Here is a 26,850-nt window from a genome sequence, read left to right as displayed (position 1 = left end):
ACTTGATGGCATACAACAACAATAACAACATTAAGTGACACTAACTTTTGCCTGTTATTATGTGTGTGATTCTGCATGTTAATTTTCCTCAGTGCTTGTTTATATTTTGAACTTTACATCATAGAAACTGTTGATTTCTTTTTAGCCAGAGTTAAGTCGTGGTGCAGACACATGTCCTTGGGAGCTCTTGAAAGGGTTGGGGGTTTGAATCTACCCAGGAACAAGGCAGAGCTTCCTCTCTGGGTTTGGTGCTGGTTTGTGGTGAAATGGCTAAAAATGCACCAAGAAAGTCAGGCTTGTTGGTGAAGACAGGACCCATTTTGGTGCCTCCCTTGGGAAGATAGTGAAGAAAATGGAAATCAGGCAGCAGGCCAAGTACACTAGTTCCTTCTCAGGCAAAACTCAAATGAAGAGGTGAGCTGTCGGGTTCGAGCCCTGTGGTTCTTGCATGAAGATGGTAGGTGGGGGAGCCTGGACCTGCAGCATCCATCCACAGTCACAGGGATGTCACCATCAGAAGACTGAAGGAACTGAGAGAACAGGAGAAGCTCCTGTAATTTAAGCATCTCTAGCCCGCAGTACGCAGAACAGATTATCCGGGAGGCTGGGCTCTATGAGGAGAAATGTGGGGGTCAAGATTGGTGGAAGAGCTATCAACAATCTGTGATATGCAGATGATACAACCCTGCTTGCTGAAACTGAGGAGGACCTGAAGCGCTTGCTGCAGAGGGTCAAGGACTGCAGCCTCCAATATGGATTGAGGCTCAGTGTCAAGAAGACAAAGATTCTCACCACTGGGCCACTTGGCAGCATCAGCATGGGTGGTAAAGAGATTGAGATTGTTCACAGCTTTAGTTTGCTTGGCTCCACAGTCAACACTTTTGGCACCAGCAGTCAGGAAATTAGAAGACATATTGCCATGGGAAAGTCTGCTGTTATGGACCTCTCCAAAGTACTGAAGAGCAATGGTGTCTCTTTGGAGACTAAGGTGCATCTGATACAGGTCATGGTCTTTGCTATCACTTGTAATGCATCAGAGAGTTGGACAATGACTAAGGAGGATAGAAGGAGAATTGATGCCTTTGAGCTGTGGTGCTGGAGAAGAGTATTGAGGGTACCATGGACTGCTAGGAAAACAAACAGATTCATCCTGAAAAGGTCAAACCGGGCTGCTCCTTGGAGGCAAGGATTCTGAGGCTCTGTCTAACATACTTTGGACATGTTGCAAGGAGGGACAGGTCCTTGGAGAGGGACATCATGCTTGGTAGGGTAGAGGAACAGTGCAGGAGGGAAAGGCCCACTATGAGGTGGATTGATTCAGTGACTGGTGTAATCGGGATGGGAGTGTCGGAGACGGTGAGATTGGCACTGGACACAGCAGAGTTTAGGGCTGTTGTTGTACATAGGGTCGCTCTGAGTCGCGAGCAAGTTGACGGCACATAACAACAAACAGCCTGCAATAAAGGAGTTAATTTATGTAAAAAAAACCCCACTGCAGGCAGAATATACAGATATAACCAGGATTGTTGACCACGCTGTGCTGTCAGCTGAGTTCTCTCTGTGCATGTGATGTTTGAGCTGAGATTAGGGATTGAAGAGGCCGGGGCATTCTGGGAAAAGGAACATTGCTGGGAGAGGGATTGAGGTCGAGAGTTGTTTGCTTTGTTCCGAGAACCGGATCAAGACCCCTGTGACTTAGAGCGTCATGGCTGAGGGTAAAGGGGGCATGGAATGAGCCGGGGAGGCAGACACAACGTGCTGGCTGTGGATTTCATCCCAAGTGGAAGCCAAAGAGACATGATACAGGGGAGTGGCATGTTCAGTGTCTGGGAGTCTTTGAAGAACCTGACAGCATGCTAATAAGGGAAAGAAGCCCCTCTCAGGAAGTCCCTCTGTTTTAGCATTCTGCTTGTGGGGGACGTCCTGATCAACGGATACATGAATGGGCAGCTGCCTGGGGCCGGGCCAGGCCGAGCTTGGCAGTTGCTTTTGGAAGTGGGAGGAGCTCTGGGAGCACCAAGGTCCAGCCCTGTAAGAAGGGTTCTCTGGCTTCTTGGAGAAAGGCCTGGCGAGCTGCTCTCACAGGAGCCTGGAAAACACGATGGTGCAGTTCTCTCTCACATCTCTCTCACATGATGTCCCCGGACAAAGGTGGGCCCGAGGTGCCTGACAGCATCGGGCAGGGTGCTTTGTGGAGAAAGGGACACTGAAAAGCTTTAAAATGTGATGAGGTTGCTAAAACCCGGTGAGCTGCATACTTTAAATGGGCTGATTGTACGGTGTGTGTGTTGTATCTCAATAATACTGTTATTAAAAAAAAAAAAAGTCAGTGCTGTGGACAGTCCTGCTGCTGGTCCCGGGCAGCTGATCTCTGCGCCTCAGCCACCTCATTGGGTTTGCTCTGCTCTCCTTGTGTGCGGGTCCCTGCCTACCCCTTCTCCTCCCCACCCCAATGCACAGTAAGGTGGGTGTTTATAACAGTCATCCACGTTGGACATAAACAAAGAGCGCGAGGGTGCAAGGGAGAGATAAAGAAAGGAACTGGTCCCAAGAAACGAACAGGCCTTTATTGCGCGGTCTGAGAGGGATGCCAGGTTGACCCAGCAGCATGGTATGCAGACAGCATCCAAATGGCGCGTGGGCAGTTTGGGGGGTTTCCTTTTTATAGGGGTCCTGGGGAGGACTAAGATGTGGTACTTCTTGGAATTTGGTGTGTTAATTTAGTTAGGTTTTAGCTTTTATTTATTTATTTGTTTATGTGTTTGTTTGTTTGTTTATTTTATTTATTTCTTTTTTTTATTGTTTGTTTTCTCAAGTTCAGACCCTTATCAGGATCCATTGTCTGGTCTGGTTCTAGATGTGACCAGCTCAGGTGTTATTAAGTTTCTCAGGAAGTGGTCAAGCTTGGGGGTGGTGGGGCAAGTGCCACATTCTTCCTTCAGCCCCACTTCCACTGTAGGAGCCTTGGTCCACAGCCGATGGGAAGGATGGGGCAGCTGGAAGTGTCAGTTTCCTGCACTCAGATTCTCACCGCCTAGAGAGGGCGCTGTGCTGGCCTTTCAAAAGGCGCTGCAGTGGCTTTGCGTGCTCACCTTGCTGTCCACCTGTGACCCCCAAACCCTCTCCCTCCTTGTTCCTTTTAAAAAACACCCATAAACGTATTTTCCCCCTAGTTTTTACACTCAACCAGAACTTACTATGTCTCTGGCAATAGTATTTGTGTCTTCAGAATATGAACTCATTTACAAATCTTGACATGTTTAATTGTCCTGAAAACCCCATAAGTGAGGAATAAACTGATGCCCTCCTTGTTTTGGGCATAAAACACAGAGGCCTAGCGAGGTAACAGCCACTTAGTAACATGTAACAGTCCCCCCTCCCCCCGGGTGGTGAGGGGCAGAGCTGAGCCCCAGGCAGCAGGCAGGTACTGCATTTGCTGCATCTCCTGGCCTGTAAAATGGGTTTAATAGTCCTTTCCGTCCTTTGTTTACAAGCCTTTAATCTTGAAGTACTTGAAGAGTGAGTACATGGCCGCTCCTCCATGCTTGGCGCCTGATGTCTACTTCGTTCTAGGTCTTGGAGGCTCGGGGAGTCCCCCCGCCACCCAAGACCTGCTAGTGGGCGGCCTGGGGAGGGTCTGTGGGCAGGCAGATCCAGGAGCTCTGGTGGCCTCCTCTGTAGAGCTGTTGTGCTGGTAACCTGAAGGCCTCCGTGTCGCATCCCCCAGTGATTCAGAAGGTGACAGCCAGTCTCCTCTTGTGCGATCTGTAGATCTGCAGGCTTGGAAACCTGCCCAAGAGTCAACAAGGAGTCAGTTCTGACTTGATGAGGGCAGTGAGGCAAATTGAGGGTGGACAGCTGTGTTTGATTAAGTCACTTTCCATCCATGCATTTCTTCCTTGGGGATCTCAGGCCAGGTCTGCCTCAGCTTTTGTGAGTTTGTGGGAGACCTGATGTGAACAGTTTCTTGGAAAGCTTCCACCTATGGGGTCTTGACTTACTACAAAGCCTGGCTGCTTGGCGGACCGCTTTGTGGTGGGGACAGCAGCGCTGGTAGTGGCTTGTGCACTCACTGCCATTGAACTGGTTCTGACTAACAGAAAACTGGAAGGACAGAACAGATCTGTCCCTAAGGGTTTCCAGGGCGTTCGATGGCTGCTCGTTGCAATTTTTATGGAAGTAAATGCCTTTTCTTCTGCGGAGTAGCTGATGGATTTGAACCACTGACCTTTCAGTAAGCAGTTTAATTAAATCAGTGCATCAGTGCATCTCCACGGCTCTCAAAAGGATGCCTGAACAGCAATTTTTCGTGAAAATCTTAGTGAGCAGAGGGTTGAACGTGCTGTCTCCACGCCGCCCAGTTCTCCCTGGCAGTGCTGTTTGTGAGGCTGCCGTCAAGCTGGAAGTGCAGGTTTGACGCTGCCTGCGTCTCAGACCCGCTGGTACCCATCCCCACTCTCCCAGGGCCAAGAGCGAGCTGTCTGCCTGCACTCCTGTGCCGCGGGCGCAGGCGTGGGAGTCTAGAAAGCTCTTCGCTGCTTTTGGCGAATGCATTTCTGTAAGGATCATTGCAGCCAATGCTTGGTTTCCAGACGGAATCTAATTTATAGTTTTGGCAAAATCGGCTGCGCCAGAGGGAAAGAGAGGATGTGTTGGACACAGCACATTCTTTTCTTCTCTGTTCCACATGTGGCCTCCCGCCTCCCTTCCCTGACCCTGGTGCACGGATTGCAAAACTGGATACAATGAACTGGCTACTGAATTATAAAACACAGCCCTGGAAAGGACATATTTCTTTTACCAGAGATTGTGGAAGGCTTTGTTCCTCCCTTCGATCTTGCTTGTGTTTCCAGGACTCGTCGTGCTGGTTTGGGGGCTAACATCCACTCTGATGGGTGTGTGGTGTATGTGTGTGTCGGCTCTGATGGTTGGCTCAGTGTTAGAATCCTCACCTTCAGAATCGGAGGCCTGGGTTTGATTCCTGGCCATTGCATGGCAGGCACAGCCCCATTGCCCGTCAGTGAAGGTTTGCATGTTGTTACGATGCCAAACTGGTTTCAGCAGAACTTCCAGATGAGGGTGGACTAGTGGACCAGGAAGCAAGGCTTTGTGATCTACTGCCAAAAATTGACCGCGGAGGACCCTGGGAGTCACAGTGCTCTCAGGCCCACAACCTGTCATGGGGAGGATACAGTCAGGGAGTGCTTTGTCCCATGGGGGTCTCCATGAGTTGGAGTGGACCCAGAGGTATCTGTACGCTTTAACAGCGACATGAATCTGTGTGATGTGCATCTAGCAGGGAGCTCTGTGGCTTTGTCGTTGCAGTTAGGTGCCATCAAGTCAAGTACAACTCATAGCAACCCATGAACGCCAAATCTAAATCCTGCCTGATCCTGTGCCATCCTCACTGTCTCTGACATATTTGAGCCCATTGCTATGGTCACTGCCAATCTATTTTATAAAGTGTCTTCCTCTCTTTCTGATCCTCCAACTTTCCAAACATGATCTCCCTCTCCAAGGAATAGCTTCTCCTAGCAACAAACCAAAGTATGTAAGGGAAAGCTTTGCTATCCTTGCCTCCAAGGAGCATTTTGGCTGCGCTTTCTTCAAGACACATCTGGTTGTGTTTTTTTTTTTTTTTACAATCCATAGGGTATTCAGTACTCTTCTCCAACACCACAGCTCAAAGCATTAATTATTCTTCTATCTTCCTTATTCATTGTCTAGCTCTCAGGTGCATAACAAGTGATGGAAAAGACCATGGCCTGAATCAGAAGCACCTTAGTCTTCAAACTGACACCATTGCTCTTCAGTAGTTTGGAGAGGTCCTTGGCAGCAGACTTGCCTAGTGCAGTAGGTCTCCTGATCTCCCTGCTAGTACCAAAGGTGTTGATTGTTGATCTAAGTAATGTAAAATCAGCAATTTCATTTATCGTGATGTTGCTTATTGGTCCAATGGTGAGGATTTGTGTCTCCTTGATGTTAAATGTAATCTCTGCCCTTCTACAGTAAGTATTTCAGGTTCTCCTTACTTTCAGCAAGCAAGGTTGTGTTATCTGCATAATGCAGGTCGTTAATGAGTCTTCTATCCTGATCTCACATTCTTCTTTATAGAGTCCAGCTTCTCGAATGAATGAGAACAGCTGTTCTTGGGATAGCTTGAGGCCTTGAACTGAGGTAATCCTACTTTCACTTCTATAGATGATCATGGTGTGAAGATGTTTGCCATTTCCAAGTTTGGTGTTGTGTTGTTATATTCCATCAAGCGGGAACTGACTAATAGTTGAAAACCCTCCAGCGGGTTTTCATAGGTTGTACATTCCACGGGAGGAGATTGTCCATCTTTTTTCCATGGTGCATCTGGTGGGTTTGAACCACCCTCCTTGGACCTGCCAGTCCTTCCCCCCAGACTCCCCTAAGTGTGGGACAGCTCGTGCGTCTTTTACTTCTGTGATGACAGCCCGACTTATGGGTTTTTTGTTACATCTGATGTCTTCAGCATGACGTAAGTCCTCTAAGATCCATTACTAGCTAGATGGCTGAACTTGCTTTAGAAACAAAACTCTCACTTCTCTCTTACCTCCTGCTGGTTCTTCTGGGAAAGAAATGAAACTGTGGACTTGTTGCTGTGGGTTGTGATGTGCACACCGGCCCTTCCCAGATGGTGGAGTGTTTAGACTTCTTGTTTGTGTTTGTTGTTGTTGTGTGCTTTCAAATCAGAACTGACCCCTAGCTGTCTTGATGGCAGTTTTCAGAGGTAGTTACTTGCATGGGAGGAGATTGCTCATCCTTCTCCTTCGAAGCAGCTAGTGGATTAGAACTGCTTTAGCTTTGTTATTCCTTTACCTCGAGAGCACTGATGGCCTAAGTGGTAAGGAGTTGTGCTGTTAACCCAATGGTAGGTGGTTTGAATCCACTAGTCACTCTGGGGAAGAAAGATGGGCAGTCTCCTCCAGTGCAATTTATAGCTCGGAGTCACTTCAACTTGGTGACACCAAACAACGATATTCCTTTAGTTTTAAATTCATACAATTAACCCCATCCTGGGTCTTGAGGAAGGAAGATGGACTCTTGCACAGTTACTGCCTCTGAAAACCTGCTGGAGGATCAGCTATGAATCAGTTCAACAGCATTTCTTTAGCTTAAAATGCACTACCATTGAGTCTGTTCTGACTCCTGGCCGACCTCCATTGTGGTTCCGAGGCTGTAAATCCTAACAGGTGGAGATTGCCCATTTTTCTTACACAGGACTGTTGATGGATATTCAGAGCCTTTGGGTAAGTGGCACAACTTTTTATGGGCTCCGCCATCTGACTAATGTACTTACAATGCACTTCACACTCAAGGACACAATATTCCTTCGCTTAGAGCTCCCAGCCCTTGACTCCATTCTGTGTCAGAGGATTCTGGCCTTGTAGTTCTTTCCAATGAAATAAAGACAGAACTGATTGCTTTCTGTGGACTTGCTAATGGTCTGATTTTAATATGTATGGAGATTAAGGAGTAAACATTGTGGTAGGCCGCTGTTGAGGTGATTTTGACTCCTAGCAAACCCCACATAACAGAGTAGCACTGCCCCCACCCCATTCCCAGGGCTGTGAGCTTCACAAAGCAGGGCCTTTGTTCCACAGAGCACTTGTGGATTTGAACCATCAACTTGCTGATTAACAGCTGAATGCTTTATCACTGTGTCACTGGGGCTCCTTATGTGAATAACCCTCTGTTACAGCGCTGATTTAGACACACAATGACCCTCCATTTGGCTTCAAAGGCTGCAACTCTTTATGGGAAGTGATTACCCATCTTTCTCCCAAGGAGCAGCTTGTGGATTTGAACCGCCGACCTACAGTTAGCAGCCTGGCATGTTAATAGAGTCTTAGAAGGTTTGCATTGGGACATATTCTTTAGCTTCTTCATCTTCCTGTATAGAATTCTTTCCATGCTGTGGAGGGTTAGTTAATTAGTAGGGAGCCAGGGAGCTCTGGTGGCAGTCTGTAAGGAGTTGCTCTGCCAATCCAAAGGCCAGGTCTCTGACAGTTCAAATCCACCACCAGCTTTTTGAGAGAAAGATGGACATTTTCGTGTGATTTACTGCCTTGGAAGCCTGGTAGGGAGTCAGTTGTGAATCAGCTCTGACTTAATAACAGTGAGAGAACTAATTAGTAAAAATGAATTCTCTATTCAGGCCAAGTATCTTCTCACAGACTGGCACTGAAGTTCTATCTTGTTTATGATCTTTTTCTTAGTGTATAAATAATGTTCTTTATCCTTGAATCGTAGAAGGGCACAGTAGAAACTCTGCCAATGATGTCACCATAAGATGATTTCTTTATCTGTGGATCTTTTGAGTCGCTTACTTGCCTGAGAAAAGAAAGCCGAGTGATGTTTGTGCACTGGTGTGTGATAGATTTACGCAGCAGCCTTTCTCTGTTTGAGAATTCATTTATGTATTCCACAAATATTTATTGAATACCAGCAATATTGTGGCGGCAGGAGAATGAGCTGAGAACAAAACCAAAGCTCCGATTTTGTGGTGCTTTCATTCTGCTGTGAATCTCACACATTTTTAGGTGGAACCCATGATTACCTTGGGGAAGAGGGTCACATGGGCTGCTGAGAGCGTGGGTGCTTCTAGTTTGTAGTGTTCTGGGGGCTGGGGGGTGTCATCTGGGTTTGTGTCCAGCAACTTTTACACTGAACACTTGAAAAATTGAGGGCGTGAGTACAACAGGCTGATTGGTTTAACAGAATTGATGGAATTCTGTATGCTGTGGTGGTGTAGTCTGTAGGGGTTGCACTGGTAACACAAAGGTTGCCCCTTCGATGGTTTGAATCTACAAGCTACTCTAAGGGAGAAAGAGAGGCATTCTCCTCCAGTGTGATTTGTAGTTTACAGAGACCAGCGGGAGGATCAGACTTGCGCCAGCTCCAGCTGCACAGCACACAGCAACAACACCCCCCTCTGGTGGTGGAGTCTGCAGGGAGTTGGGCCCCTAGCACAGAGGTGGTACCTTCCTGCTGCTTCAGATCCACCAGTGACTCTGAGGAAGAAAGATGGACCGTCTCCTCCCCTGTGAATCACAGACTCAGGAAAATCTGCTGAAGGGTCAGCGATGAGTCCTTTCTGACTCAATGACAATGAGAGAGAGATTCATTGATCTTGAGGAGGAACTGACTCACAGCTGAGCCTCCAGCAGGTTTTGGGGAGGCTGTAAAGCACGTGGGAAGAGATTGCCCACCTTTCTCCATCAGAGCCGCTGGTGGATGTAGGTTCCCAGAGAGGAGCCACCTGGCTTAGCAGCACAGCTTCTCGTGGTCTGTGCACCAGAACTCCTCCTTACAGACAGAAGTTGACACAGTTTTCATGACACCTCTTGTTGTAGGCAGTACTATTCCTCTCAGTTCAACAAATGAGGCAGCTGTATAGCATGCTTTACTAAGAAGTGTGCCTGGGAACCGAACCCAGGCAACCTAGCTTCAAGAATCCCTGGTGGAGCAAGAATTAAGTGATCAGTTGCCAGCTGAATGGTCAATAATTCAGACCTACTTGCCATTTTTTAGGAGAAAAAAACCTTGAAATATGCACACAGAACTATTTTAGCTTTATAATCCAGGTTGGGGAGATGGTGCAGCTGGATTCTACAGAGGTTTGTTTTCTGATTTTCGTGAGGCTTAGGTGTGGAATGTTTACACGCCACTGGGTGTGAGCTGATTGGATTTGGCCTCCTATTTAAAAAGGCATTCAGTCACCAGTTTGGGGCTGGATTCCAGGTTGGGAAGTTGTCTGGAGCAGCCAGATTCTACTGAGGATTGTTTTCTGGTTCTGGTGAGACACTTAACAATAATCTGTTGGCCTAGTGGATAGAAAGTTATGCTCCCAAGCTAAAGGTGGGCGATTTTAAATCTGCAGCCCTCATGCCTGCTTTTAATTGTTTTGGTCAAACATTCTTCTAAGTCATATACTGGTCTGTCCATTTGCTGTACAGAGGTAACTTGTGCTTGTTGTGATGCTAAACACTGTGACTCTGATGTGTCAAATGCAATAATGGTTACCCATGGTGGTCAGTGTTTGGTGGAGTTCCCTGATTAAAACAAGCTTGGAAGCAAGAATGGCATCCACTTCCAAAATAGCTTGCCTCTAGAAACTATGAACTTGGAGACATCATGAAAGTTATTCAAGTGTTCAGGTTTTTCATTCATAGGGTTGCTATGAGTTGTCTGTCACTCGGTGGCAATTAACAACAACCATAACAACAATAAGCTTTGAGACACTTAAATAGTTATATGCCATCTGGTTGACTATAACTCAGAGTGACCCTATAAATGGTAACTTGCCCTATTCCAAGCCAGCTTTACCGTCTTTGACACACCTGACCCTGCTGCCGCAGTAACTGTGTCAATCCATCTCATCTGGGGTCTTTCTCTCCTGTGCTGACACTCTCCTCTTCCAAGCATTATGTCCTTTCTCTAAGGACTGGTCGTCTGGGTCCGTCCCCCCTGGCCATGTGCTGAAAGTATGTGAGATAGAGTTTAAAAATCCTTGCCTCAAAGAGCTACTTGTTTTGGTCTTCTCTGGAATAGATTTATTGGCGGTCCATTGTGTGTTCAGTACTCTTCTCCAGCATCACAACTCAGAGGCATCATTAGTTCTTCTTCTGTCATCCTTATTCATTGTCTAGCTCTCAGATGCGTAGCAAGTAATTGAGAAGACCACGGCTTGGGGGTGGTTATACTGTATTCTGTATAGGATGACTGTGGCTTGGATTTAACTGGGCAGTACACAATTATAGTCTAACTCCAGAAATGGCTTAATGGTTGATTCTTCTTTCAGTTTCTTTCTGTGGAGCAAGAATCTTAAAAAAAAAAAAAAAAAAAATTAGCTCCCCCCCCAAGGATTTCCCTGAAAGTTTAAGATAATTCAGATGGATTGACTGGATGAAGTCTGAGTCTTAGAATGCTTCTCCCATTGTGTGTGGGAACATTCTCTTTCCTTTGTGTTGGAAGGAAATGGCCTCACAGTGAATTCTGTTTAATTTTATTTATATAAATTAAATGTATTTAATTTAATTAGATGTTTCTCTCAGTTCTGCTGGACTTTCAAGCCCTATGAAGAAAAGGCTGGGCAACTAGAAAGAGTTTGGTGTATTTGGAAAGTAGGTGGAAGAGTGATTTGCTACATGTTGTGAAAACTTTAGTCCCATTTACCTGAAACTAAAGATTTTCTGCTCCATTGTGAGATTGTATAGCACTTTAATTTAGCTGTTTATAAATGTTTAATTGTCTTCTGAACAATAGGACAACTGAACAATAGGCCACAATGTATCTGCATCATAAAACTCTGGGGGCTGTGCTATTTAAAACCTCACACATTCAATATACATATACCCCTTAAGGGGGAAAGCCTGTAAACTACCATTGTTATTGTTAGCTGCCATCGAATCAGCTTCCAATTCATGAAGACACCCAGCATAGTGGAATTAAACACCCCCTGGTCCTGTTCCAGCGCCCTGATCAGGTGCAGATCCAAAGGCTTTGTATTGCCTAATTGTCAGGACTAGATTGCCAGACCTTTCTTCCTGGTCTTAGTCTGAGCATTTTGCTGAAACTTGTTCAACATCATCGGAACACACAGGCATCTCCTGAAAGATGAGTGGTGGCCATGCACCAGATGCACTGGTCAGGAATTGATCCACAGTAGAATTGGCCCATAGGGTTTCCAAGCTGATAAGCTTTACAGGAGTAGAATGCCAGATCATTTTCCTCCACAGCCACTGGGTTGGTCCAAACCACCACTCTCTGCTGTCTGCTGGGATACTGTGAGCTGGAATCCTACTAGACCATTCTCAAGGGTGCCAACAAGCACCCTTAAGATCCTGTGATTACACTGTAGCAGCTCTTGTGGATTTGGACTTCACTGTTCATTTGGGGAAACACGAAGCTAAGTGGTGGTATAAGGAGTCCTGGTGGAGTAGGCTTTTACTTGTTGAGCTGCTCATCTAAGAGGTCAGTGGTTCTAATCCACCAGTGATTATAGAGGAGAAAGATGAGCAGTCTCCTCCTGCAGAGATTTATGGCCTCGGAAACCCAGAGCATCGCTGTGAGTTGGCATCAGTTCGACAGCTGTGGGTTGTCTTTTTTAACATTTGACAAGGTAGATGTAAAAACACAACATTTGTGTAGGACAGACCTTGATTGAATTGAACTCCTCTGAAACAGTCAGATGAGGATGCTTTGAAAACTCCTGATCCATCTCACCAGCTACATGGTAACAGCTTATGTAGCCGCCACTAGCCTGACTTTCTTGATGTCTAAAATATGAATGAGGCTGTCAGGCACTTTCCTCGCCCTTAGTCCTGTCTCTGTTACCCACTGCTCAGAAACCCTGACCCTCTGCAGAGCATCTGGGGACTGGGGGCTGAGACACAGCCGCTGTAGCACTTCCGGCCCTCTGTTTACCACCTGCTGACAGAGTGGTCGCACCATGGACACCACTGCATTCCCAGACTGGCAGTGAAGAGCTGGGTGACCATCACGGCTCCAGCTTGGCGTGTGTGTGACCAAGCCCTTCTGCTAGATGGATGTCCCCTTAGGGAGGTTGGCGTAGTTTTATTTTACCATAAACAAATTTTATTCTGTTTATCATAAAATGATAATTTTATTTACCATAATTTTTTTCCCTTGCCTCCTTTTCCTGTTTTCCTTTTATAAAAAATCAGCTGCTGCAGGATCTCGAGGAACTGAGTGTCAGGTTGACACCATGACAGCAACAACCCTGGGCTCTAGCATGGCAGAATTTGTGAGGAGGGTGCAGGAGTGGGCATGGTGCCAGTCTGTTCATAGTATCGCTGAGAGCCATAGTGATCTAACAATATAGTGGCATTTAACAACAAAAAACATTGACCAGAAAGAATCAGGTTTTTTTCTCCTTTTTGTTTTAAAATTTACTTGAGTGAAAGTTTGCAAAACAAATGGGTTTTCCAGGCAGCCCAATTATACACATTTTGTTTTAGAACCTTACTGCCAATACCTCCCACTTAACCACCATCTTTTCTCTGTCTCTCTGTGATCCTCATTTCTGTTAGTCCTTCTGTCTCCTTCCTGTCTTCTGGGTGTTAGCCTTGGGTAAGTGCCACTCTTTGGACTTCCTGTGGTTGGTCTCTCCAGGGAGTGAGCTCCTTCTGCTCACAGAGCTCCCCTTACAGACCGTCTAGTGTCCAGCCAGCAGGTGAACCACAGGGCTGAGTGTTGATCTATGTTTGAAGGGTCATTAAGGGCCGTCATGTCAGTAGTTTACTAGTCTCCGAAGGACCTGTAAGCCTGCCCTGACGAGTAAGCCTGTATGTGTGTGAGTTTTGTTTCACGGTGCCCCTGACTCTATCCAGGATCTTCTACTGATGTCCCTTGTGGAGTGGTCAGTGGTGGGAGCCAGGCATCCTGGCCCCAGAGTTGTGCAAGTTGACATTTGAGTCATCTGTTAGTTTTTTGCACTAGTTGCAGAAAACCAAATTTTCATTGTTTGTCTTTTTCTAACTCGCCAGGAGGGAGATGGTGAGAGTCTGCGGGGCAGAGATGCAAGGACACTCTTCTTGTTAGTTGCTATTGAGCTGATTCTGACCCAGGGATAACCTGTGTGTTTCAGAATAGAACTGCTCCCCCGGTTTTCATAGTTGTAGGCTTACCAGAAACTGATCACCAAGCTTGAGATTTATGGCCTTGGTATTGTCAAAGTGCTGGACCTTGAGTCTACTTGTCCTAGCCCCCAAACCACAAAACACAGATTTTGTAGGGATAAAAGTATGTGTGTATGTGTGTCTGTATGAGTGTGTGTGTGTGTGTTAGATAAGAAGCTATCACTCAAAAGATACCCATTCATTGAAGTATGCATCATATAACAGTGGAAGCAGAAATGTTATTACTGAGATTGAGTTGAATTGGCTTTTTTTCTTTCTTTAAAGTACATGGTTAATAGTCTCTGTGCCTAAACAACAGGCCTCTGGAAACTGTAGGAACTGATCAATGACGCTAGTTTTAGAAAGACTTTAGGCCTTTTGTTCATAGGGTCTCTATGAATCCTGCTTGACTTGATGTCAATCCACAACAACGACAATCACAACTACCTCTTTTGCATTTAGACTAGAAATGGGTGGTGCCTGGCTATCATTGCAGAACATTTGATCTAAACTTCTCTGGAAGAATCTTGATCAAGAGGGGGGAAACGTGGAGCAGAATTTAAATTCTCTTGGAATCCAGAGTTTCTGGAGGCAGTGAGACTGGATGATCCCCCAAATCTACTGCCCTGGGATAATTATAATTTTCAAACCATGAATAAATGTATCCCCTGGAGCATACTTTAAACAACACTGTGGCTTAATAAGGAAAGACTATCAGCTGTGAGTTGTCACCTTATTAAGAGCAATTTAAAGATTAACTATGAGGCTTGGGGAAGAGAGTCTTTGTCAATAAGGAAGGAGCCAATTGGAAAAAGATCGGCTGTTCAATTTGAAGAATGTGCTCAGTACCATTGAATGGTCCATGTTGAATGGATGTGTGTTTGGCTTGAGTATATTTTCAGCGTAAAGACGTGGGAATGTTTTTAGTGCGGGAACACAGTGTCACTGAGGCTCTTTTTCTTTTCGACTTGGTAGGGCTGGATGACTGCTTGCAGCAGTATGTCCACAAGTTCGAGCGGGAGAAGATCGACGGAGAGCAGCTGCTGCAGATTTCCCACCAGGATCTCGAGGAACTGGGTGTCACCCGCATCGGACACCAGGAGCTCGTGCTAGAGGCCGTGGACCTTCTCTGTGCGCTGGTTAGTTCTGGGGAAGGAACCTGGGCTCCTGAAAACCACTGCCACGGACACCTTCACTTTCTTAATGATCCCTTGATGTGAGCTACAAACTGAAGATAAGATAGTAAGAGAAGGAAACAAAGCTTTGAATCGATTCTTCTTGGTTCAGTCATGGCTGAGACAGCAAACCCAGAGTAGATATTAATTTATACAATGTCAAGGTCCTGGGGCTGTAACTGGAATGGGGAAACGACAGGTCAGTTGGAAACGGGGTCTCCTCCTTAGAAAACAAAGGCCATGTGCACATTGCATAAAAAAAAACTCTTGGTGGACAGAATCAGAAACCATGGTGTCCCACTCAAAGAGGGTGACAGACTGCGTCACTTTGACACTGTCCACAGCCCAGCTGATAATCCAGTTACCCACCTCATCCCTTGAAAGGGCCCCCTCTGCTTCTTTTGAGACTCCTATTCCATGGCTTTGACCTGTTCTTGTTCCTGTTCTAGTTAGTGTTCCTTCTCACTCAAATTTTAAAAGTTTTAATCTGTTTGGATTTCATTTCGTCAGCCCTGTGTGAACTGGTTTGAGCCAATTTGAAGCCCTAAAAGAGAAGGAATAATTTTTTAGATGAAAGGCTGGCAAGCTATGCCACAGGGGTCGAAATCTGACCGTGGTCTAATTTGCCCAGTAAGTATGATTGAGAAACATCTTTACTCATTGAGTTAGGTGTTATCCATGGGTAGGAGCCCCCCCCGCCCCCGTGATGCAGAAGGCTAAACACTTAGCTACTCACTGGTAGGTTGCTGGTTCAGATCCACCCAACCCACAGCCACCTCAGAAGAAAGATCTGGCTTTCTGAAAGCTTCCACCCCCTGACGACCTGGTAGAGCACACAGCTCCACTCTAATCCTCACGGAATTGCTATTGGAGTCACTGACTCAGCAGCAATTGCTTTGCTTATGGATGCTTTCCTCCTCCGACAGCAGAACAGCGTAGTTGTGATTCTGATTTTTGCCTTCAACACGGCCAAGTGGAGTCCTGCCTTGTTCAGGCTGTTATGTTGACGTCACAACTATGCTTTCTGCTGTCAGATGACCCACACTGCCAGGTCACAGGTACAACACAACTGCCTGAACAAGGCAGGACTCCACTCCATCATGTCGAAGCCAAAAATCAGAATCTGCCAAATGGAACCAATTCATACTTTCCCCATTCAGCTGCCACTTCGCGGGCTGTGGTAAGAAACACAAGCTATTTAAATGCCATGAGTATCTGTCAAATGCAAGTGACTGGTAGTAACCAAAACAGACATGAAAATCAGAACCCAGCTGTCATTTTCATTTAGAAAATTATCTTTCACTAGGGATCCTCTTTGCAATCACTTGTTATGTATCAGAGAATTGGATAATGACTAAGGAGGATAGAAGGAGAATTGATGCCTTTGAGCTGTGGTGCTGGAGAAGAGTATTGAGAGTAGCATGGACTGCTAGGAGAACAAACAGATTCATCCTGGAAAGGGTTAAACTGGGTGGCTCCTTGGAGGCAAGGATTCTGAGGCTCCATCTAACATACTTTGGACATGTTATAAGGAGGGACAGGTCCTTGGAGAGGGACATCATGCTTGATAGGGTGGAGGGACAGCACAGGAGGGGAAGACCCTCTATGAGGTGGATTGATTCAGTGACTGGGATAATCGGGATGGGAGTGTCAGAGACAGTGTGATTGGCACAGCACAGAGCGGAGTTTAGGGCTGTTGTACGTAGGGTCACTATGAGTCGCAAACAACTCGATGGCACATAACAACAACAACAACAACAGAGATCCTCTGCATCTTTTATCCTTTATAAAAAATGGAAAAAAAAAGATGAATGCACTCTTTCTTTGTAAACGGAAAACTTTTCATGATACAAGCAAAACTGAGAGCATTTCAGGTTTGGGCAATTATGTGGTCCTGTTGTGTTGCACCTGTGACCTGGTTGACACCTGGGAGGCCACTTTGTTTACAAACTGGTTGGCACAGGATGGAACTCAAGTCTTCTGTCCTGGTGCCCCTCAAGGATGCAGCTTACTCGAGTGCCAGAGTTGGGACAGACTCAGCGGCATTTAAGTTGGGTTACCAATGCTCGGAGCCTGCGCCAGGGGCATATACAATTACATCACTGAGAACGGTGGGAAAGAATGCGCTCCTGAGAATTTGGCCAGTGCCGGGCTGGGTTCCGTTGATTATATGACACTTGCTGCATTGTGTGTATTCTTCTTCTTAAAATGGACAGAGTCCTGTCTTCTCTGAGATGCACTGTCCTTGTTCAGGAAAGTAACGGGGAAATTTTTTACAGTTGATAAATGAGTTGTCACAAGGGAGACGCGGCAGCCAAGTGGTCTGAGCGTTGCTGGGAAGGCATGGATCTTGAATTCTAATCCCCGTGGCGCTGTGGCTGAAAGCTTTCCCTGTGCAACCTCCGGGGAAGCAGTCTTCATCGCAACAGTCCCACCCACTTCAGACATGGCTGTGTAGGACGGTGTGTGTGCTTAGCACTGCAGGGGAAAAAATACCTGAGTGTTTATTATTGCAACTGTAGGTGCTTTATGTAATGAAACATCTTTTAATTTGCCTTGATGATAACTTCCTGGGGAATGTTGCACTCCCATTTTCTCTGCTAGATGTTCTGCAAATGGGGACCGTCTCTCACTTTGCAGCCGTCCTTTGAGGCCCCATAGATTGCTCTGGGATCTGCAGCAGAATTGAAGGTGGAAGGGTTGACTGGATGCATTATGTAGGTTAATGGACAAGACAGAGACCTCTGGCCACTCTTTCTGCTCTCCCCACTTCATACTCTTAAAATATTAGACAAAAGCGAACAGAGCTGGATGAGTGCCAGCCCCCGAAGCTGTGTTTTATCTCCTACAATTTCCTTCTAATTTCCTTTGTAGACAAAGTTTTGACCTCAGATTCATTCTGCACATGCTTTGTGTGGTGGAGTGCCAGGGGATGCATTTACCAGAAGGTTCTTTGGAGGGTACACAAAGCAAAGTTCTCCTTTTTTTGGGGGGGGTGTTCAGAAGGCTTTTTAGGAGAGTTTTACCAGAATATCTTTCATCTTGATCTAATCTCTTTTTTAATAATTACTTTCTTGGGATACATATTAGCAAACCATATGTTTAATAACACTCAAATCGTATAGATGTATAAACACTGCCAAGAACTTTTGCCTTGAACAGTTTAGATAGTTGATGTGTACGTGCAGTTGGCCCCTTGTGTTAGGACGGAGGATTTATGTGGCGTTTATGTCACTTGGCTTGGCGGATGCTGATTTTCATGAGTCAGTTCTCACGAGTTGGGACTGACTCAGCGCTGACCTCCAGCAGGTTTTCAAAGGCTGTAAATTGCGTGGGAGGAGATTGTCCATCTTTCTCTCCAGAAGCTGGTGAATTCGAACCATCAGTCTTTAGATTGATGATACAACTCCTTATCCACCAGGCTACCAGACTCCCTTGGAACATAAACTAGGGATCAGCTACCAATTAAGACGTTAATACAGATGAGCAGGTGGACCATATATAGTTAGTCCTGGTTAGACAACAAGAAGAGAAGGCACCTTTTATGAATATTGACCTTGACCAGGGTGGAGTGGCTTCCAAAAAACCCAAGCTAGTGCTGTCAGTTCTAACTCATGGTACTCAGCTCTGTGGCATGGGAAACGCGTGCTGCATAGGTTTTAATGGTTGATAGTTTAGGAAGTAGATCATTAGACCATTTCCCCTTGATAGCTCTGGGTAGACTCGAATCTCAGCCTTTTGGTTCACAGCTGAGAACATGGACTTCACCCAGGAACTCTGTGGAGTGGTTTGGGACTTGTGTGTGAGGCAGCACCAGAACCATTTCCTGGTAGAGTTCGGAGGCTGAGCCCAATTTTTTTGCCTCCCATCTGAGCAGAAGATAATTTACACAGACCATGTGCATTGCTTTCCATTGGAGAGTCACTAAGCCACATGCGATTGTTTAAATTTAAACTAATGACGATGAATTAACATCAAGGTCCTTGGTGATATTAGGTACGTCTCAAGAGCTCAGTCACTGTGCTGTCTAGCAGCTGCCTTATTATTGGACAGCACACAGAATTTTCTTTGTTGCAGGAAGTCCTGTTGGACTGTGACTCAGAGCTTCCAAGTATGTCTGTTACCTGTGTTCTTTGCCAAATCAGTGAAGTCCTGGGTTCCTGAAGATCCAGGCAGAAACGATTGTACAGATGTTCAGGGTAGAGGCAGTAAGGGGAAGTAAACCACGTTGGAACCATTGCATGCGTTGAGTGATGCCACATAAATGTGCCATTACCTGGAATGATCCTAGCTGGTTGGAGAACTTTATGAATGGTCATGTATCCCCGAGATGGTTCATCATCTCCCCATAACAGTGCGTAAAACATGCCCCTATTTTCTTGGGACTAAAGATTGTGAAGGAATTGGAGTCTTTCCTAGCAATTTGTAGAATGGCTGTGACCTTATTAGGTGCCTTCAGGAAAATTGAGAAGTCTTTTTGTTAGGTTATGCTTTGTTGACTCAAATCAATAAGTTAATTGCTCTGACATCCCTTCATCATGATTGGAGCTCGTTGGGACAGAGGGAGAGGGCTGAGGAGTTGGATAGGATTTGTCCCAAGGGAAATGTGAATAATTCTAAGGCATCCGAAGGATGAGAAATCACTTTCCTTTGCTCCGGTCTAGAGTTTCTTTCCCCATTCAGACCAGGAAATGATCTTAATGGCTAGCTCTTAATGAAGTGAGACTCTGCTGGAAGCCTTTCAGTCTGCGCTGGGATTTGTAGAGCTTTGTTTCATTTGTTGCTTAATTTGTATCTTCTGATGCTGTATCTTAAAGCAATTTCTGAGGGAGATATGTTTTACAGACGCTTCTAGTGAAAATAATCAAGTCTACTTTTAAGAGGTTATTCATTTTCTGCCTTTCATTGTGGGGCACTTAAGTCAATAATCCTTTCCTGATGATGTTTGTACAGTCGAGATTCTTTGGAGCTCATATAATCAGGTTTTTGTTCTCGCCTTAACTGCAGAGTAAGTTTGAAGGGGAGGGAATTTTCCTTCCGCCTTTCCTTGCTTTTCTCTTTTAAAAATGACACTATTATAATTAAGTATGTCTCCCCTAGTTAGTTTTGGGGGACGGGAAAATGAACCAGGGCAAATTGAGTGGTAAATTTAAGAGAATCATTGAGAAGCAGCACCTCCCTCCCTTGTGTTGGCATTCAAAGTGCAGACTTGTAGAAGACCAGGGTTGAAAACTTCTTTTAACAATAAGAGGCACTGAATCCTCTTGACGCTTAGAAGTGAATTTTGTATAATAATCAAAGTTGCCGATACTTTGTTGCGGCATTGCCATAGAAACATTTTATCTATCTATCTATCTATCTATCTATCTATCTATCTATCTATCTATCTTTTATCTATCTATCTATCTATCTATCTATCTATCTATCTATCTATCTATCTATCTATTTATCTATCTATCTATTTTGCTTTTAGCTCTAAACTCCTGCTAAACGTTGGCAGTCTGAGCAGTTGACAGACTAAAGGGACATCAACTAAAAAACTCTGCTCCCAAGTAGGAACTAGCTCAACGCTGACCGTCCAGCAGGTTTTCAGAGACTGCAAACCACGCAGGAAGAGATTGTGCATCTTTCTCTGTGGAGTTGCTGGTGGGTTTGAACCACCGGAGAGGTGCTGGCTCCAGGCTGGACACACAGCTCCCTACAGATTGTGCCACGTGTTCTATTGATTGGTCACCAGTCCTTAAAAACAGGCTGTGTTGTGTGTGCTCTTCAGTCATGGACATATATGTCTTTGTGTCTTCAAATTTCCAAAGTCACGATAGAAATCTTTGGTGTTTTGTTTTTTTTTTTCATTTTTGGCTTCCCTGTGGAAGATTAGTAGCACATTTTAGTCTCTGGAACATGACGGCAAGGAGGTTCAAGAATGTATACAGTGACTCTGTAGGACTGTCTACTGATTGCTATCCATATGGAATCTTCATTAATATTACAGTAGCAACAGTAATACAAGCTTGTGAAAGACAGTGTTCATTTAGTGCATCTGGGAGGAATTTTATTTTAATATATTTATACTTAATTTCTTGTAGTCTTTCGACAAACATACTACTTATTTTACATAGAATAAGACCAAAGAATTAATTTCAACAAAGTCTATTTGAACTGAGAAACACTGCAAGAAGATTTTGTTGAATTGTTTTAAATCAGTTTGTTAGTCTTGTATTGTTAACTTTGACTAGGGGAGAATAGTTCTTGCAGACTTAGAAGTAATTTGCAAATATAAGTGTATTTGTGCTTTGTACCTTTTGGCTTTGAAGCATGATTTGTAAAAGGAGCCTGGTGATACGTTAGTTACTCAGTGGGCTGCTAACTGAAAGGAAGGGTTGGTGGTTCGAATCCAGCAGCTGCTCTGAAGGAGGATGAGGAGGTAATATGCTTCCATAAAAACTTATGGCCTTGGACACTCTGGCGGTTCTTTCGGTCCTGTCTTTAAGCAAGAACGGACTCAGTAGCAGTTGGCTTGTTACTTTTCTGTTTTGGAGAGTTGGAGAGACAGCACTGAAGTGGGTAGGTTAGATGAAGCAGGAAGAAAGGAGGACGTTAAGGGTTGGGAATTGAGAGTTGCAGCTGAAACAGCCCCTGAAGTGAAGCGGGTTGGAACAGGCCAGGTCAAATCTTGAGTTGTTATACAGCCGTTAGTACACTTCCTGCCTTGTGCATCTGCAGGGTCCAGTCTGTCCCCTTGTGTTGTATCCACATTGTGTCCTCTTGTCCCTTTGTCCTCTCTGGGCAAGGTGTGTGGACAGGGAGATGGGTCCAGTGGTTGGAAGCTGGCAGTGTTGGTGCTGATGCCTGGAGGGGGTCCTGAGCCAGCCCTGTGTTAGGCATGGGGCTTTGTGCGGTTACCTTGACGCTTCTGTGTCAAGGCCAGGAATGCTGTCAGCATCCGGCCAGGTGTGGGATGAGGAGCACGGTGGCACAGTGCTGAGGCACTCTGCTCCTCACCCAGACGCTGGTGGTTTGAACCTACCTGGTGGGTGACTCTGGCGGAGGAAGACCTGGTGACCTGCCATGTAGAGATTGCTCTCCTGGGCCATCATGTCAATCCTAACTCCTAGTGATCGTACGTGACAGAGGGGAACTTTCCCCAAAGGGCTATTGCCTTTCCAGGAACAGAGAGATCGCCACATCTTTTCCTCCATGGAGTCAGTGCCCTTAGCGGCTGAGCGCTTTATCATCGCACCACCGTGCCTCCTTAGTGGTGTCGAAAACCCAGCGGGCAGCTGTTCTCTGGCACATGGGACAGCAGTGAGATGAAAGTCTAACACGGTGTGTCAGATGGCATTGAATAGCAGAAAGTGTGTCCTACATCCCCACCGAGAATGCAGAGCTGTCTGGTTCCCCATGGCTGTAGTGCAAGTCTGAGAACTGGTAGCTAAGTGGTCAGGCCAGGGTGGAAGTGACTAGAAACATCTGTCCACACCAAGATATGGGTGGGAAGAATGCTTCAGGGGAAGAAAGTTGAAGATCACATGAGTGCCAAGGGGCAGCCCAGGTGGGGTTTTGCAGCTGTGGTAGGAGCTCTGGTGGTGTCCTGGTGAGGACCTGTGCGGCCACCCTGAAGACACACAGTTCGAATCTGCCTGCTGTTCCGTGGGAGAAAGATGGACAGTCTCCTCTTGTGAAATTTAATGACTGAAAACCCACTGGGGGGGGTCAGCTGTGCATCAGTTCTGACTCAATGGTATTCAACACCAAACAAGTGAATTGTATAAGTAACCAGGGGTCTTGGGGACCTAGTTCTGAGAAACTGGGCTATTATTGCCGATTGTCTTGACCTTTGCTCTTTTTTGTTTGTTTGTTTTGTCTTCTGCAGAATTACGGCCTGGAGACTGATAACATGAAGAACTTGGTTCTGAAACTTCGATCCTCTTGCCACAACTTACAGAACTACATCAACAGCCGGCGGAAGAGCCCTGCCTACGATGGGAACACCTCGCGCAAGCCGGCCAACGAGTTCCTGACTTCGGTGGTGGAGCTCATCGGGGCAGCCAAGGCCCTGCTGGCGTGGCTGGACCGGTGAGCGCAGGGTGGGCTTCGCTGTCGGGGTCAAGCAGGCTCACACAGGAAAGAAGGCTGAGCTGTGTTCTGGGGAGATGGAGCTGTTTTTACCCCTTGCATGCTCCGTTCACAGAAACACTCCCGGAATCCGGGATTAGTGGGAGTTTTGGGGCCCTTTGCAAGTTACTAAGGCCTCTGGGTGGGATGTGTCACTTGACATTGGCTCTAACCTAATGGATGGTAGTTTAAACACTCTTCATGCAATGATAGAAGTAAAGCCAGAATCCTACTAGTGTAAAAATTACCCCCAAATCCATAAACTCCAAGCCTGTTGTTGATTCTGACTCATAGCTTCCCTGTAGGAGAGAATGAAAGTTCCTGGTAGGAATTTCAAGGCTGTATCCCTTTCTGGAGGTAAAGGTGCTAAAGCTTCATCTCACGTAATTTGGATATGTTGTTGGGAGAGACTATTCCTTGGAGAGGGACATCATACTTGAAAAGGTGGAGGGTCAGCAAAGGAGAGGAAGACCCTCAGAGAGACAGACTGACACAGTGTCTGCGTCCGTGGACTCAAGTGTGATAGAGAGTGTGAGGATGACACAGGGTACGACCAGGTTTAGGGTCGCGAGGGGTCATGCTTGACTTGACGGTCACTAAGAATAACCACCCCCCCCCCCCCCTTTCTGGAAGCAGAATACCACTCGTTTTTCCTCACAGAGGAAGTTCAGCTGGGCAACTATTCAGTTAATAGTTGATCGCTTAACCACTGCACCACCATTGCTCCTTCTCGATAAAGATCAAAACCAAACTCAGAGCTATCAAGTTGATTGACCACTTGGCAGTCCTCCCTACACTGAATTTCGGAGGCTGTAAATCTTAACTGGAATAGATGGCCTCATTTTCACTTGTAGAAGAGCTGATGGATGGACTCAAACCACTGGCCACTGGCCCACCAGATCTTCTTACTGTGACGATTACGTAAGAAAGCCTTATGGAGGGAGCTCTGGTGGCCTAGTGGCAAGAAGCTGCACTGCAGTCCCAGAGGCACGCAGTTCAAACCCGCCAGATGCTCTGCTGGAGAAGGAGGGGCATTCTTTTCCTGTAACCAGTCAGATCCGATTTGATGCCACACACACAGAAAATAATAAAATTTAAAAGAAGAAAGGAAGCCATAGGGCGCTCGTTCCTATTCCTTCCTGCATTTCATTGCGATGAGTCGGAACCCACTTGGCCTGCAGTGGGGCTTGGAATTTACCGTGAAGGTGAATATTTAACATAACTCATTGCCATCAAGTCGCAACCGACTCATAGCTGACCCTCTAGTGGGTTTTCAGGGAGCACGGGTGACGTAGATAAGAAGCTGTGCTGCATCTACAGGCACGTGGTTCGAATCCAGCAGCTGCTCTGTAGGAGAAGGGTGGACAGTCTCCTCCTGTGTGATTTCCTGTCTCTGAAAACCTGCTGGAGGGTCAGCTGTGGGTCAGTTCTGACTCGATGGTACTCACCAACCACAGTGGGGTTTGAGAAGCTGTAAAGAGCAGCAGTGGAGAGAGTCCATCTTTCTTCTGCAGAGCAGCGAGTGAACTCACAATACCTGCCAGCTCCTTACCCACTAGGCCACGGGAGCTCCGTGAAAGGGTAACGTGGTAACACATTAACCTCAGCTTAGAGAGTCACTTCAGAAAGTGTGCTAAAGGTTGTCTGCTTCCGCGATGAAACACGAATGATTATTTGGTTGGCGTGAACGTTGCTGGCTGACTTCTGCCAGGCTATTCATTCTCTAGACTCATTTTTCTGATAGGTCTTTATCTAACACTGCTCTGGCTTTTGTCTGTCCAGATTCCCTCTTGCTGTGTTGCTGGAGAGGAAGCCGATGGTTGATATTCCTGATAATTGAAATTAGCCTGTTGCATAGCTGCACTTTTCAGCATACACTGTGGGATCTCAACGGATACTTTTTCTAATAAAAAGAATTTCTGTTTCTTTCTAGGGCTCCGTTCACGGGGATCACAGATTTCTCAGTCACAAAGAACAAGATCATTCAGCTTTGCTTGGATCTGACCACTATAGTCCAGAAGGTCAGTACCTCAGGTCGCCACTGCTACTTTGTGAGGAGTTTTGGGAGGGGGAGTGTGTGTGTTGGGTGTGTTTGCCATCTTTTCATCAACAGAACTCTGGTAGCATAGAGGTAAGGAGTTGGGCTGCCAACCCAAAGCCGCGCAGTTCAAATCCCCCAGCTGCTCAGTGGGAGAAAGATGGACAGTCTCCTTTCCTGCGATTTACTGCCTCTGAAAACCCACTGGAGGGTGAGCTATGAGCTACTCTTATGTCGTTGGTACACAACAACAACCACATCGTCAACATGTAGGTTTGGAGTAGCATTCTCTTTTTCTGTCAGGATCAGAGAGAGACAGAAAGCTTAAAACTGGGGGCCTTGAACAAATGGCTTCACTGAAAACTGACCCATGGCTTTTGAATCAAAAGATTTCATGACTTCTTTTGTTTTAAAACAATATTCAAATAGTCTTGCATGTTCTCTGAAATGTTAGAACACTTAATGACTTTTTTCAGTAGGAAATCTAGGGTACTTTGATGTTACTACAGTCTTTGAATAAGGATGACAGTAGAATTGTTTTCTTTGAATTGTTTTGGACAAGAGTACTGAATATCCCATGGACTGATGAAACAACAAATAAGTCTGTCTTGGAGAAAGTGCTATACAGGTGCTCCTTAAAGAGAGGGATGATGAAACATTGTCTTACACACTCTGAGGGTGTTTTCAGGAGGGACCATGCCTTTGAAATGATAACCATTCTGGGAAAGGAGGGTCAGCCCAAGAGAAGATGACCATCAGTGAGCGTGAGCTGGATCGACAGTGACTGAAGCGATGAACTTGAGCATGGTCGAGTTGTGAAGACAGAGCAAGGTTCAGATCTGTTGTTCATGGGCGCTCTATGAGTCACAGTCAGCTTGATAGCATGAACAGATCGAACAGATATGTCTTAGAGAAAGTGCAGCCTGAGTGCTCCTTGGTAGCACAGATGACAAAGCTTTTTCTCACCTACTTTGGGCATGTTGCTAGGAGAGGCTGTGTTTTGGAAAGGGACATTGTGCTTTGAAAGGTGGAAGGTTGGGGGCATAGAGGAAGACCCTGAGCAGGATGGACTGGCACAGTGACTGCACCAGTGAGTGGGCTCAGGCATGTCAGAGAAGATGAGAATGGCACGGGATAGGATGGGGTTCACATGTGTTGTTCGTAGTGTCGCTCTGAGTTGTATTTGCCTCGATGGCACCAAACAACAACAGTGGCCTTTATCATACTGTGGCTGCTTTTTAATATTCTTTCCATTTTGACTTCTGGTTAATGGCTGTATCAGGCAGGACGAGGTAGGTAATGTTAGTGTGTATCCCTTCGTCATGCTTTGTGCGCTCACACAGGCCAGCTGGGCAATCTGCCTCAGTTTTCCTTTAGGACCTGGGCTGGCAGGTCGCCCCTGTCTCATGGGCCTGTCTCCAGGTCACAGGAACCGAGAGCCTGGCAGCTTCACGCTGCCAAATGCTTTAGTGGGGAATTGTTTCTTTCCATTTCCACTCCCAGCACTTTGGCCAGACCAGATATCTTAATGAAGGCTGAAAAAGTTTTATATCAGCCTGTCCAAGACTTAGCTAGTGTCTGTGACAGTATGCTTTATTTTTTTATTAGTTTCTTATCAGACTATGTGTTTTTACAGCCACCAGTTGTCTTAGCACCTGGCCTACAGCAGACACTTGTTAAATATTTTTTAAAATTTTATTTTGTAGAGTGCATCTAAATTCCAAAATCAATCTCCATAATAGTCTATGTGTTTCCTACTGCCAAAGGGGCCCTTTAGAGTATTGAGAGAAGATCTTCACCCTGAAACCCACAGCGTCCCTTTTCAGCAGGAAGTAGCTAAGAGAATACGCCA

The 26,850-nt window shown here is 45.9% G+C and overlaps 1 protein-coding gene across 1 annotated transcript in view; it reads left to right on the top strand.

The window, feature by feature from the left end:
* CNKSR3 (CNKSR family member 3) overlaps nucleotides 1–26,850 on the top strand; it is a 144,300-nt gene that overhangs the window by 74,135 nt on the left and 43,315 nt on the right. Inside the window, exons 2-4 of the mRNA XM_006882751.1 lie at nucleotides 14,646–14,809; nucleotides 22,719–22,921; nucleotides 24,894–24,981. Of these exons, the coding sequence (XP_006882813.1) occupies nucleotides 14,646–14,809; nucleotides 22,719–22,921; nucleotides 24,894–24,981 (455 nt within the window). The remainder of the gene's footprint in view (nucleotides 1–14,645; nucleotides 14,810–22,718; nucleotides 22,922–24,893; nucleotides 24,982–26,850) is intronic.

The sequence above is a fragment of the Elephantulus edwardii genome, unplaced genomic scaffold, assembly GCF_000299155.1.
Source record: "Elephantulus edwardii isolate Elephantulus edwardi_28Jun2011 unplaced genomic scaffold, EleEdw1.0 scaffold00024, whole genome shotgun sequence".
Taxonomy (NCBI): Eukaryota; Metazoa; Chordata; class Mammalia; order Macroscelidea; family Macroscelididae; genus Elephantulus; species Elephantulus edwardii.
The sequence above is the reverse complement of the archived record's forward strand: the minus strand, read 5'-3'. Positions and strand labels throughout refer to the sequence as shown.